Source organism: Hyperolius riggenbachi, chromosome 3 (assembly GCF_040937935.1).
Source record: "Hyperolius riggenbachi isolate aHypRig1 chromosome 3, aHypRig1.pri, whole genome shotgun sequence".
Classification (NCBI taxonomy): Eukaryota; Metazoa; Chordata; class Amphibia; order Anura; family Hyperoliidae; genus Hyperolius; species Hyperolius riggenbachi.
The window spans coordinates 428,322,150-428,336,043 of record NC_090648.1 but is presented as its reverse complement, the minus strand read 5'-3'; the positions used below and the strand labels follow the sequence as shown (position 1 = coordinate 428,336,043).

Here is a 13,894-nt window from a genome sequence, read left to right as displayed (position 1 = left end):
TACACATTTGAAGGATCTCTATGTACACATTTGAAGGATCTCTATGTACACATCTGCAGGATCTCTATATACACATCTGCAGGATCTCTATGTACACATCTGCAGGATCTCTATGTACACATCGTCAGGATCTCTACATCTGCAGGATCTCTGCACATCTGCAGGTTTTTTATGTACACATCTGCAGGATCTCTATATACACAACTGCAGGGTCTCTGTACACATCTGCAGAATCTCTATGTGTACATCTGCAGGATCTCTGTGTACACATCTGCAGGATCTCTGTGTACACATCTGCAGGATCTCTATGTACACATCTGCAGGATCTCTATGTACACATCTGCAGGATCTCTATGTACACATTTGCTGGATCTCTATGTACACATCTGCAGGATCTCTATGTACACATCTGCAGGATCTCTATGTACACATCTGCAGGATCTCTGTGTACACATCTGCAGGATCTCTGTGTACACATCTGCAGGATCTCTATGTACACATCTGCAGGATCTCTATGTACACATTTGCTGGATCTCTATGTACACATCTGCAGGATCTTTATGTACACATCTGCAGGATCTCTATATACACAACTGCAGGGTCTCTATGTACACATCTGCAGGATCTCTGCACATCTGCAGGTTCTTTATGTACACATCTGCAGGATCTCTATATACACAACTGCAGGGTCTCTGTACACATCTGCAGAATCTCTGTGTACATCTGCAGGATCTCTGTGTACACATCTGCAGGATCTCTGTGTACACATCTGCAGGATCTCTGTGTGCACATCTGCAGGATCTCTATGTACACATCTGCAGGATCTCTATGTACACATCTGCAGGTTCTCTATGTACACATCTGCAGGATCTCTATGTACACATTTGAAGGATCTCTATGTACACATCTGCAGGATCTCTATGTACACATCTGCAGGATCTCTACACATCTGCAGGATCTTTATGTACACATCTGCAGGATCTTTATGTACACATCTGCAGGATCTCTATATACACAACTGCAGGGTCTCTATGTACACATCTGCAGGATCTCTATGTACACATTTGAAGTATCTCTATGTACACATTTGAAGTATCTCTATGTACACATTTGAAGGATCTCTATATACACATTTGAAGGATCTCTATGTACACATCTGCAGGATCTCTATATACACATCTGCAGGATCTCTATGTACACATCTGCAGGATCTCTATGTACACATCGTCAGGATCTCTATGTACACATCTGCAGGATCTCTATGTACACATCGTCAGGATCTCTATGTACACATCTGCAGGATCTCTGCACATCTGCAGGTTCTTTATGTACACATCTGCAGGATCTCTATATACACAACTGCAGGGTCTCTGTACACATCTGCAGAATCTCTATGTGTACATCTGCAGGATCTCTGTGTACACATCTGCAGGATCTCTGTGTACACATCTGCAGAATCTCTATGTACACATCTGCAGGATCTATATGTACACGCCTGCAGGATCTCTATGTACACATTTGCTGGATCTCCATGTACACATCTGCGGGGTCTCTATTTACACATCTGCAGGATCTCTATGTACACATCTGCAGGATCTCTATGTACACATCTGTAGGGTCTCTATGTACACATCTGCAGGATCTCTATGTACACATCTGCACAGATCTCTATGTACACATCTGCAGGATCTTTATGTACACATCTGCAGGATCTCTATGTACACATCTGCAGGATCTCTATGTACACGCCTGCAGGATCTCTGTGTACACATCTGCTGGATCTCTATGTACACATCTGCAGGATCTCTATGTACACGCCTGCAGGATCTCTGTGTACACATCTGCAGGATCTTTCAGTGTCTTGTTAAGCCATATCAGAAAATAAGTAATACTGTTTTAACGCTGGGTACATATGATGCGTTTTTTCGGTCGATTTTCCATCTTATCGATTTCCGATTCGATTCTGTTATCTTATCTATTTCCATTCACTTCTATGAGAAATCGATCAGAAAAATGTAGGATCTCTATGTACACAATGCAGGATCTCTATGTACACATCTGCAGGATCTCTATGTACACATCTGCAGAATCGCTATGTACACATCTGCTGGATCTCCATGTACACATCTGCGGGGTCTCTATTTACACATCTGCAGGATCTCTATGTACACATCTGCAGAATCGCTATGTACACATCTGCAGGGTCTCCATGTACACATCTGCGGGGTCTCTATTTACACATCTGCAGGATCTCTATGTACACATCTGCAGGATCTCTATGTACACATCTGCAGGATCTCTATGTACACATCTGCAGGATCTCTATGTACACATCTGCAGGGTCTCTATGTACACATCTGCAGGAGCTCTATGTACACATCTGCAGGATCTCTATGTACACATTTGAAGGATCTCTATGTACACATCTGCTGGATCTCTGTGTACACATCTGCTGGATCTCTATGTACACATCTGCAGGATCTCTATGCACACATCTGCAGGATCTCTATGTACAAGTCTGCAGGATCTCTATGTACACATTTGCTGGATCTCCATGTACACATCTGCGGGGTCTCTATTTACACATCTGCAGGATCTCTATGTACACATCTGCAGGATCTCTATGTACACATCTGTAGGGTCTCTATGTACACATCTGCAGGATCTCTATGTACACATCTGCACAGATCTCTATGCACACATCTGCAGGATCTCTACACATCTGCAGGATCTTTATGTACACATCTGCAGGATCTCTATGTACACATCTGCAGGATCTCTATGTACACATCTGCAGGATCTCTATATACACATCTGCACAGCTCTCTATGCACACATCTGCAGGATCTCTACACATCTGCAGGATCTTTATGTACACATCTGCAGGATCTCTATGTACACATCTGCAGGATCTCTATGTACACATCTGCAGGATCTCTATGTACACGCCTGCAGGATCTCTGTGTACACATATGCTGGATCTCTGTGTACACATCTGCTGGATCTCTATGTACACATCTGCAGGATCTCTATGCACACATCTGCAGGATCTCTATGTACAAGTCTGCAGGATCTCTATGTACACATCTGCTGGATCTCCATGTACACATCTGCGGGGTCTCTATTTACACATCTGCAGGATCTCTATGTACACATCTGCAGGATCTCTATGTACACATCTGTAGGGTCTCTATGTACACATCTGCAGGATCTCTATGTACACATCTGCACAGATCTCTATGCACACATCTGCAGGATCTCTACACATCTGCAGGATCTTTATGTACACATCTGCAGGATCTCTATGTACACATCTGCAGGATCTCTATGTACACATCTGCAGGATCTCTATATACACATCTGCACAGCTCTCTATGCACACATCTGCAGGATCTCTACACATCTGCAGGATCTTTATGTACACATCTGCAGGATCTCTATGTACACATCTGCAGGATCTCTATGTACACATCTGCAGGATCTCTATGTACACGCCTGCAGGATCTCTGTGTACACATATGCTGGATCTCTATGTACACATCTGCAGGATCTCTATGTACACGCCTGCAGGATCTCTGTGTACACATCTGCAGGATCTTTCAGTGTCTTGTTAAGCCATATCAGAAAATAAGTAATACCGTTTTAACGCTGGGTACATATGATGCGTTTTTTCGGTCGATTTTCCATCTTATCGATTTCCGATTCGATTCTGTTATCTTATCTATTTCCATTCACTTCTATGAGAAATCGATCAGAAAAATGATTGAAAATAAGATCCGACATGTCAGAAATGATCTATCGAACCATCTATCTAACACAAAATTATATGGTCTGTAGATAGCATAAGAGCAAGGGGACTCCCTCTTCAATATTAAGCTGGTCATACACTTTTCCATTTGTATGTATGATTAACCCTTCAATTCCATTTCTGGTAACAAATCAAGAGATTTTGGCTGAGTGATCGATAAAATATAATTGATATCTGGCAGATAATACACTTTGTTTGGTCATGTCAGAAAATATGAGTGGATTGTACAGGAATCGGCAAGTGTTCTATCAAGTTTCTATCGATGTAAGATCGATTCTTTTGTTTATGAAGAGATGCTTTGGCATCAGTCTAACAAGTTTGAAGTGATCGAAATGTATATAGATCAATATTAGATTGATTTTCTGCTAAAAATCTGCCAGACTTTGCTTCTTGTATGGCGCACGTTTCACCAAACAACAGATCGATGACCCGTTTCCTGATCAAATGGACATCAATCGTATTGCTGATTGTACATAACTCGATAAATGTATGGCCAGCCTAATATATAAATGTACATTGTATTTATCGATTAACGTGCCAGCATACAGAGTACACACAGTAAATCACTGTATGATACTGTTTGGTGAGAAGGCTTGTCAAAGCATTCTGTGAAAAATGTGTCATGGCTACGGATGGCCAATAGGATGCTGATCTTCCTCACTTGCACAGAGATTTCATGCAGTTTTTTGCAGTTTGGAATTGGGCCAATCAAAATCAGAAGAAAGTTCATTTGATTGGCCTAGTTACTAAATGCATATAATTTGCATCAATTTTGCATGCAAGCCAGAAATATTTGCATCTTATTGGGCATCTCTGCTGTATATAAACTCATAGTAATGCCAGCATAATCGTTTATATAAATCACACACCTGCTGTGTATCTGTATATGTGCGATTATGACTAAAGGGATATCTTTTGTCTCTGTCCAGATCAATCCAGATTATCGAGATGTCAGTGATGGCAGAGTTACAGTAAGTACCCATTTTTAAGCAAATGCTGACACAAAGGGTACCTGTGAGTGTGGAGGAAAGGGTACATTGTAAAGAAGGCCTCTGTATGTTTTTTTATTTTCCATCATTGTAGAGGCTATGAGGTGTTTGGGAAGTTTGGCTTAAAGCGGACTTCTGGTGGAATAATAAAAAACACAGGTACTTATCCGTTAGCCGGGCGCATCCTCTAGGTGGCGACAAAACTCCACCAGAGTTACATCTTTCCCTACTATCCATGTCGACCTGGAGGGGGAATAGTAATTAGCGCCACCTGCCGGATGCGCCCGGCTAACGGATAAGTACCAAAACACAATTATCAGCACAGGCAGCAGAAGTTATAACAGAGTAGCATGAAAAAAACATAAAAACGGACCACTTGTGCCATAAAAAAATAAAGTCCAGGTTTTGTTGGTTGGCCACACCCCCTTTTAAAAAACTGCTTTTGCAAAGACTGTTCAGAGATTGTCATCTGTGAGTGTGATGTGCCTCATAATGTGGCCTGAGAGGTACTTTGCTTCTACCTGTGCCACCAGCCTGTCTCCGAGAAGAGAGGGGAAGAGAGAAGTAGTACAGGGCCAGCCACAGTATTTGCATTCCAGGCCTGCCACACTACTTCCCTGTTGCTTAACTTCTTGCCCACCGCTCCACGCCAATTGGTGTGAATGCGGCGGCAGCCCCAGGCCTGCTCCACACCGATTGGTGTGAACGGCCTTCTATGGGGCTAGAGGGAGAGCGCCGTCTAATATACCTGTACAGCGCTGCGATCTAAGGCAGTGCTGTACTTGGGACAGCCGGATTACACGGCTGTCCCCCTGGGGGAAACAGAAGAGATCGGCGGTGATAGGCTGACTGGGGGATGGAGGGAAAATTATTAAACAAATAGGAATTTTTATTAAAAAATAAACAAGAAAAATATTTGTAAAATAAAAAAACAAAAATTGGGGGAGCGATCAAACCCCACCAACAGAGAGCTCTGTTGGTAAGGAGGAAAGTTGGGATCACTTGTGTGCTGAGTTGTGCGGCCCTGCAGTGAACCCTTAAAGCTGCAGTGGCCCAGTTTATAGAAAATGGCCTGGTCTTTAGGGAGGTTTAACACCGTGGTCCTCAAGTGGTTAATGAAGAAAGTCAGCCATTGCTGTACTGGGAAAAAATGAGGGGTAACTGTCATAGTGTCATTCTGGCTCTTTTTCCACTTTGGAATATACAGCGGGGGTCCACTTTAAGTTAAATCTCTGGTGCAGTTAAGCGCTCTTTATGAATAATAAAGTTTGTTTGATTCTATGTATGGACTGGAAAGCGGGTAGGAAATAGATGGATGGGTTGCAGATTGCAGCAATCTCCTGTAGGCCAAATCATGCTGATCTTTTTCAGTTTCACCTATTGTGGTCCATTTAGGGCTCATTCACACTTCACAACGCATGCACAAACATGACTTTGTGCATGTTTCTCAATGCACGGCATGCGCTGCAGGCTGTTATAAAATGGATGTCGACTGCAAGAACATGTTACGACCTGATGGGAAATCATGTGCACCGTGCGTTAAAATATTCCTGAACGCGTTCCACTGCAACCTACTGGAACACTTTCTGTTCTGTGATTACATAGTTACATGGTTACATAGTTAGTTTGGTTAAAAAAAGACATCCATCCATCAAGTCCAACCAGAAAATAAATAAATAAAATAATAATAATAAAAAAAAAACACCAAAAAACACCAACCTGAACCTGCACATATCCCAGTCGATTGGTAACATGAAAGCCTGTGAACTTCCATGTTGCCATGAGGATCGCACAAAATGTGTGGCGCCTCATAACTGTCAGCGTCACATATACTGTAAATGAGACATTCTTGGAAAGTCCTGCTGCATGCTTTTTCCAGGCAGCGGATGTGGGTTTTGTCAGCTGTCAGGAGATCAGTTTGTAGTTAAGGGTACATACACACATCCGATTTTGATTGGCTAATGACTGTCCAATTTTACGTCTTTCATGTAGTATGAGAGCTTACCTAAACAATTTGCTCATAGTATTCAAGATCTGTTGGCCCACATACTGCATGGGAGTGGTAAAATTGACCAGTGATTGGCCAATCAATATTGAATGTGTATACCAGGCTTTAGTTTGAGGTCACGTCTAGCGTATCGTAGTGGTTAGTAATACACCAAGTAGGCATATGCTGATGGATTCTTGTTTCATATGATAATCCATATCGATGATTGGTCAGTGAGCTGCAAATAATTCCAAGTTGATGCATAATTCTGCAAATTTTGTATGCAAATTTATAAGGCCTCATTCACTTTAGGCAGCGCAGATAGCCATGCGATCGGAATGTAACGCCCGCGATCATGCGCCATCTGCGCTGTTGTGCTTTGCACTGCTGATCACCTTCATTACAGTGAATGGCATCAGGGATGCGCCAAAAAATGCATGCACATTGCAGCATAGTCTGAACATCAGACAGTGCAGTCTATGCACTTCTTCCGCTCATGCGTGTTGCAAACTATACACATTGCCGAAATGTGCACAGCAATGCGTATAGTGTGACCAAGGCCTAAAACTTAAAACTGGACCAAATTCCACCTTGGCTGGATCCACTAGGTCCATTTTCAAGCTACATAAATTTGCTTACCAATTTGATTTGCATGAATCCATATCTATATTGTGTGTAGGGCTGGCCAATGAGGTGCACATCTGAGTTCATGCACGATGACGCACATATTGTATGCAAATGTAAGCAGCTTGAGGCCTGGAACCACTAGAAAGTGCAAAATGCTATCAGTATGTCCCAGTTCTGAGACTGCTTCTCATTGCTTGCATCCATCGATTTCAATAGATTTTCTTTTTGGTCAGACAGTTGCAGGATGAGAGTAAATCTTTTGCGTATAATAGCGTGCTGATGGATTTCGGCTGAAGGCTGGACAGTCTCATTTGTGCGGCTGGAAATGCACTTTCAGTGAAGTTGTGATTTGCAGCCGAGTAATTTGCTGGCATGTGCAGATTTGGCAATAGTGAGCTATTTGCTGGGTTATATGATGACTGTCTTCTGATACAGAAATATGTGCAGGTTGGATGGCTCCTGGCTATTTTTACTTGCTGTGGCGACACGTTTTCAGGCCGGCTCCCAGTATGACCAGGGGGGTGTTGGCTGCTATGTGCTCTCACCTCGTATAGAGCCTCTTTGTCCCTCTATGGCCTGTCCCCATCTGGCTGCAGGACAGCGAGCTCCGTTCATAGCTCTCCGGAGGGCTTGGCCATCGCAGCAACTCCACACTTGCACAGGATTCCATCCATTTCTGGCATGCAACAATTATACAGCAAAGCAAAATCAATTAAAGGGTTTGTTATTTTTGTTTTTCCCTCTTTCTTAAAGATTTTCTTTTCAACATTCTGTAGAAAAAAAGATCCCATGCTTAAAGCGGACCCGAACTCATAACTTCCTCTCCGCTCTAAAAAATATGCAACCGCACAATAACCTTTAAAGAAAAACATTTCTATGCAGTGGTACATACACACGGGTTACAACTGTCGCTGCAACTACGTGGCACGCGCACGTTGCAGCAACAGATCCCCCGTGTGTATGCCGCGCACGCCATGAACCATCTCTAGTCTGAGCTGTCGCCGGGCGATTGACATGGTCAATCGCCGGCAACAGCTGTCGCCGCAGCTTCAACGCAACTGTCGCTAGTCCGCCGTGTGTATGCGGACTAGCGACAGCAACTCCATACACAATGTATGGAGCTTCCGGGGGGGGGGGGGGGGGGAGGAAGAACCTTCGGCGACAGCTTCCGCCGAATCTCCGTCCCTCTTCTGCCCACACACATTGGGACTGGGCATGTGCGAACAAGATCTCATAGTGCTCAGTAGAACAGAGCTGCTATTGCATGAATCTCCGTCCCTCTGTGCGCCGTGTGTACGGCTGTAGCACAGAGGGACCTGGCGATGAACTGTTGCTAGTCTCTTGTCTCTAGAGAGACAAAAGTCTCCCGTGTGTACCCAGCATTACAGCTCATACAAATCCTGCAATAAATCTGAAGTATGTTTACTTACTACTTTCATGGAAGAAGGCATATTGTTAACATCCTGTGTTTACAGATTAGCTACTCTCCCATGGCAGAGGGGATTCCTGAGCTGACACAGCTGAGAGATCAAATTACGGTGGTGATTAGGCACAGATGAAGGCGAATTAGACAGGCTAAACTCTCTAAACACACACAGGGTGTGTTTCTCTATGTTTTCCTTCTGTCCTATGCAAGAGTGCAGGTCCACTTTAAAAGTGGGATTATACTCTCAAAACTAACATTTTTTTTTTGTTGCATAAAAGAACATTTGAAAGCATTCCCACATGTTCCCTGTGTGTAATTTCATTTATTTTCATTGCAGAGAGCAGTAGAATCTTGCTTATCTCTGGTCATTCTGAAGCTCTCTGCATGTGTCTTCACTCTGCCCCCTCCCCCTGCTGAATAGACACATCGCACTGCAAACAGCTGAGTCACTTCAGAAGAAAAAGAGGGGGGCGGAGTGAAGGCACAGGAAGATTCTTGCCTTTGCCAATGACTAGAGATAAGCAAGCTTCTATAAATTATCTATTGTATAACTAAGAGTAGTAACTGAAATTTAAGTTTTGCGAGTATAATACCACTTTAATGACAGCTGCCCAGGTCACTATCTGTCCCTAAAATTTGCAGCACTTCTAGTGATTCCTGTGGATTCCTGTTTGGAGTCCGATACAGCAAACCAAAAAGGGGGAGGGGGGGCGTGGAAGGTAGATACTTACCTCTGTAGTTGGAAGCCTCTTGGTGGTCCAGAGGCTTCCCGAATCCTCATAGAGCCCGTCCGTTCAGCGATGGGTCCCTCCTTCTTATTCTGCCCACACACATTGGGACTGGGCATGTGTGAATAAGATCTGATCCTGCTCAGTAGAACAGAGCTGCTCTTGCATGGATGTTTGTTTTGTGCACCAGCTCTTTGGTCATGCACAGACTTTACTCACGCATGCCCAGTCTAGAGGCGCTCATCTGCCAGACGATTTTGCCAAATGGGTATAAGGGCACCCTGCATTGTAAAGGGGAGTTGTAACAGAGTCCCTCCCACTACTGAGGTAAGTATCTAACTTTTTTTAATGGGTCACTTCAGGTTTCCTTTAAAGAGAATCTGTATTGTTAAAATCGCACAAAAGTAAACATACCAGTGTGTTAGGGGACATCTCCTATTACTCTCTGTCACAATTTCGCCGCTCCTCGCCGCATTAAAAGTGGTTAAAAACAGTTTTAAAAAGTTTGTTTACAAATAAACAAAATGGCCACCAAAACAGGAAGTAGGTTGATGTACAGTATGTCCACACATAGAAAATACATTCATACACAAACAGGCTGTATACACCCTTCCTTTTGAATCTCAAGAGATCATTTGTGTGTTTCTTTCCCCCTGTTCTCATGCACTGAAGTTTCAGGCTGCTCGTTTCTTCCTGCAAACAGCTTTGCCCTTGTCTATTTCCTCAGTATGTGAAAGCCCAGCCAGCTCAGAGAACGATTTATCCAGCTTGTAAAAGATAAGAGAGAAGAGAGAAGCTTACCTAATCTAAATAATACACAGGCAGTGTGCAGAGAGGGGCCTGGAGGGGGGAGATGCATCACAGAACCACAACACTGAAGAACTTGGCAGCCTTCCAGACACAGGCTGACAAGTCTGACAAGAGAGAGATAAGTTGATTTATTACAGAGATGGTGATAGTAGAACGTGCTGCAGTAAGCCAGAACACATTAGAATAGCTTTTGGAACTTGTAGGATGATAAAAAACAGGATGCAATTTTTGTTACGGAGTCTCTTTAAGTCAGTGATAGACCAACTTGCATTTGCCTTTATAAATCATGACTGTGGCTGTCAGACTCCTGCAATGCATTGGGGGACTTGTAGTTCCTTAACAGCTGGAGAGCCAAGTTTGCCTATCACTGCTTTATGTGATCCAGCAAAGATAGACTGGAAGCTTCATAGAATTTCAATTATTAGATGAGGAAAGATTGCAGCCCTCATATGGGTGATTTTGTTACATAGAGCAGCTGATCAACAAAAAAAGAGGGCGGTCAATCCCACTTCAGTACCAAAGCACTAAGAGTCTGCATATCATGCTAGTAGCAGATGTCCTACAGCCGTGTCACATTATAATTACAATTCTGAGTTGAAGATTGCAGTTACATAATCCTCCAGCAGGCTGAATTGTGGTCACAGAGGTCAGTCCTATTGGGATAACAGGCCAGTCCCATTGTTACATGAAGGAGCTATATAACAAGCAGGATAAAGAGTTGTGACAGTTATACTGGTGCTTTTGCTACTTCAGAGTGTTCAGTATAACTGAATGTGTCAGTCCCATTTACTGGTGTAACTGTTTAATGGCATCAGCTCCAGGGCAAGGTTCCTTGATCACATATGATATGCCCAGTAGAGATACATGGGCAGCTCAGGTCCATTGTCTCTGTGGCTTTTTTCAAAGCTGGTGTCTGGCTACTGGGAAAATGTATCCCAATTAGTGTACTAGTTAAGAGCTCCGCCTTTGACATGGGAGACCAGGGTTCAAATCCTGGCTAGCGTCAGTACCTTTTCAGTAAGAAGTCCTTGGGAAAGACTGCCTAACACTGCAGGGTGGCCCCTTGAGCGCTTTCTTAGTGGCCAACAGGAAGAAAAGTGCTGTATAAATGTTTAGATTATTATTATTATTATTATTATTATTATTATACTATTAGTTTTAAGATTATTATCTGGGCATTACCACCATTATTGTGGCGTACTCTGTTTCCCCAAGTGCATTTCTGTCATTGCTCAGTCACCCCATGTGTCATTGTTCCTTGACCCCAAGTGTCCATTTGTCATTGTTCCTTGACCCCAAGTGTCCACGTGTGAGTGTTTCCTGGCCCCAAGTGTCCTTTTTCCTTGGCCCCAAGTGTCCATTTGTCATTGTTCCTTGACCCCAAGTGTTTCCGGCCCCAAGTGTCCATGTATCCTTGGACCCAAGTGTCAATGCATCCTTGGCCCCAAGTGTCCTTTTTACTTGGCCCCAAGTGTCCATTTGTGATTGTTTCTTGACCCCACGTGTCTGTGTGCCACTGTTTCTTTCTTGACCCCTAGTTTCTAGGTGTTATTGCTTAGCCAGTGTTCTGGGTTCCTTGCATGTTGTCAGCATGTCAAGTGTCCATGTGTCATTGCTCTGGGATCCCTACGAATCAGCGTGTCATTGTTCTGGGAGTTTATTATTCTGTGTCAGGTTTTATGGGTCCCTAATGCCCGGTACACACCATTCAATGTCCCGTGAGATAGACGGGTCCAAACAATTATTTCCGACATGTCCAATCTGATTTCCAAATGTTTTTCTGAATGATTTTGTATAGAAGTGATAAGAAATCAGATGGGACCTGTCGGAAATAGATTCAACCCGTCTATATGAAATGAAATTGTATGGTTGGTACCAGGCATTAAGGCTTATACACATGTGCAAATTTACTGCACAACCAATCTGACGACGTGACTGAACAACCAAGTGATTGCACAACTTGTACTTTTTGCATCCCAACCAACTGAACGAACAACCCATTTACATACTGCTCACGCAAGTGTAACAACGGTCTGCACAATATGGGCCCATTAAAACCCATACAAGACATTCAAACGACTTGTGCACATGCGGCCAACTGCATGATATCAGCACAACAGTCATCTGAGTCGAGCCGCCTGTGGGATCAGGCAAACCGCTGGTTATCAGTCGCTCTTCTAGTCATTTGTCGCACGTGCACACGCCCACCTATCGACCAACAGACCAAGTTTGGACAGTAGTTGGGCAGAAAAGTTGCATGTGTGTACGAGCTTTTAGAGGTCAGTGTGTCATTGTTCTGGGGCCCCTCAGTGTCAGTCTGTCATTGTTCTGGGATCCCCGAGTGTCAGTTTGTCATTGTTCTGTGGCTCATCAGTGTGTTATTGTTCTGGGCCCCTCAGTGTCAGTTTGTCAAAGTTCTGGTGCCCATCAGTGTCAGTGTGTTATAGTTATGGGATCCCTCAGTGTCGGTGTGTTATAGTTCTGGGGCCCATCAGTGTCAGTGTGTTATAGTTCTGGGGCCTCCCAGTGTCAGTGTGTTATAGTTCTGGGGCCCCCCAGTGTCAGTGTGTTATAGTTCTGGGACCCCTTAGTGTCAGTGTGTTACAGTTCTGGGGCCCCTCAGTGTCAGTGTGTTATAGTTCTGGGGCCCCCCAGTGTCAGTGTGTTATAGTTCTGGGACCCCTTAGTGTCAGTGTGTTACAGTTCTGGGGCCCCTCAGTGTCAGTGTGTTATAGTTCTGGGGCCCCCCAGTGTCGGTGTGTTATAGTTCTGGGACCCCTTAGTGTCGGTGTGTTATAGTTCTGGGGCCCCTCAGTGTCGGTGTGTTATAGTTCTGGGGCCCCTCAGTGTCAGTGTGTTATAGTTCTGGGGCCCCTCAGTGTCAGTGTGTTATAGTTCTGGGGCCCCCCAGTGTCGATGTGTTATAGTTCTGGGGCCCGTCAGTGTGTTATAGTTCTGGGGGCCCTCAGTGTCTGTGTGTTATAGTTCTGGGGCCCGTCAGTGTGTTATAGTTCTGGGGCCCCTCAGTGTCGGTGTGTTATAGTTCTGGGGCCCGTCAGTGTGTTATAGTTCTGTGGCCCCTTAGTGCCGGTGTGTTATAGTTCTGGGGCCCCTTAGTGTTAGTGTGTTATAGTTCTGGGGCCCCTCAGTGTCAGTGTGTTATAGTTCTGGGGCCCCTCAGTGTCGGTGTGTTATAGTTCTGGGGCCCGTCAGTGTGTTATAGTTCTGTGGCCCCTTAGTGCCGGTGTGTTATAGTTCTGGAGCCCCTCAGTGTTAGTGTTTTATAGTTCTGGGGCCCCTCAGTGTCAGTGTGTTATAGTTCTGTGGCCCCTTAGTGCTGGGGTTTTATAGTTCTGGGGCCCCTCAGTGTCAGTGTTATAGTTCTGGGGCCCCTCAGTGTCAGTGTGTTATAGTTCTGGGGCCCCTCAGTGTCAGTGTGTTATAGTTCTGTGGCCCCTTAGTGCTGGTGTTTTATAGTTCTGGGGCCCCTCAGTGTCAGTGTTATAGTTCTGGGGCCCC

The 13,894-nt window shown here is 44.2% G+C and overlaps 1 protein-coding gene across 5 annotated transcripts in view; it reads left to right on the top strand.

The window, feature by feature from the left end:
* Positions 1–13,894, top strand: part of ITPR2 (inositol 1,4,5-trisphosphate receptor type 2) — a 467,841-nt gene that overhangs the window by 134,446 nt on the left and 319,501 nt on the right. For 4 of the 5 annotated variants that reach the window (XR_011030536.1, XM_068277593.1, XM_068277592.1 and 1 more), the window contains exon 10: positions 4,738–4,779. The exons of the other annotated variant lie outside the window; for it this stretch is intronic. Coding sequence is in view for 3 of the 4 variants with exons in the window: in XM_068277593.1 (XP_068133694.1) it covers positions 4,738–4,779 (42 nt within the window). In the remaining variant the exon portion in view is untranslated. The remainder of the gene's footprint in view (positions 1–4,737; positions 4,780–13,894) is intronic. 5 annotated transcript variants of the gene reach the window in all.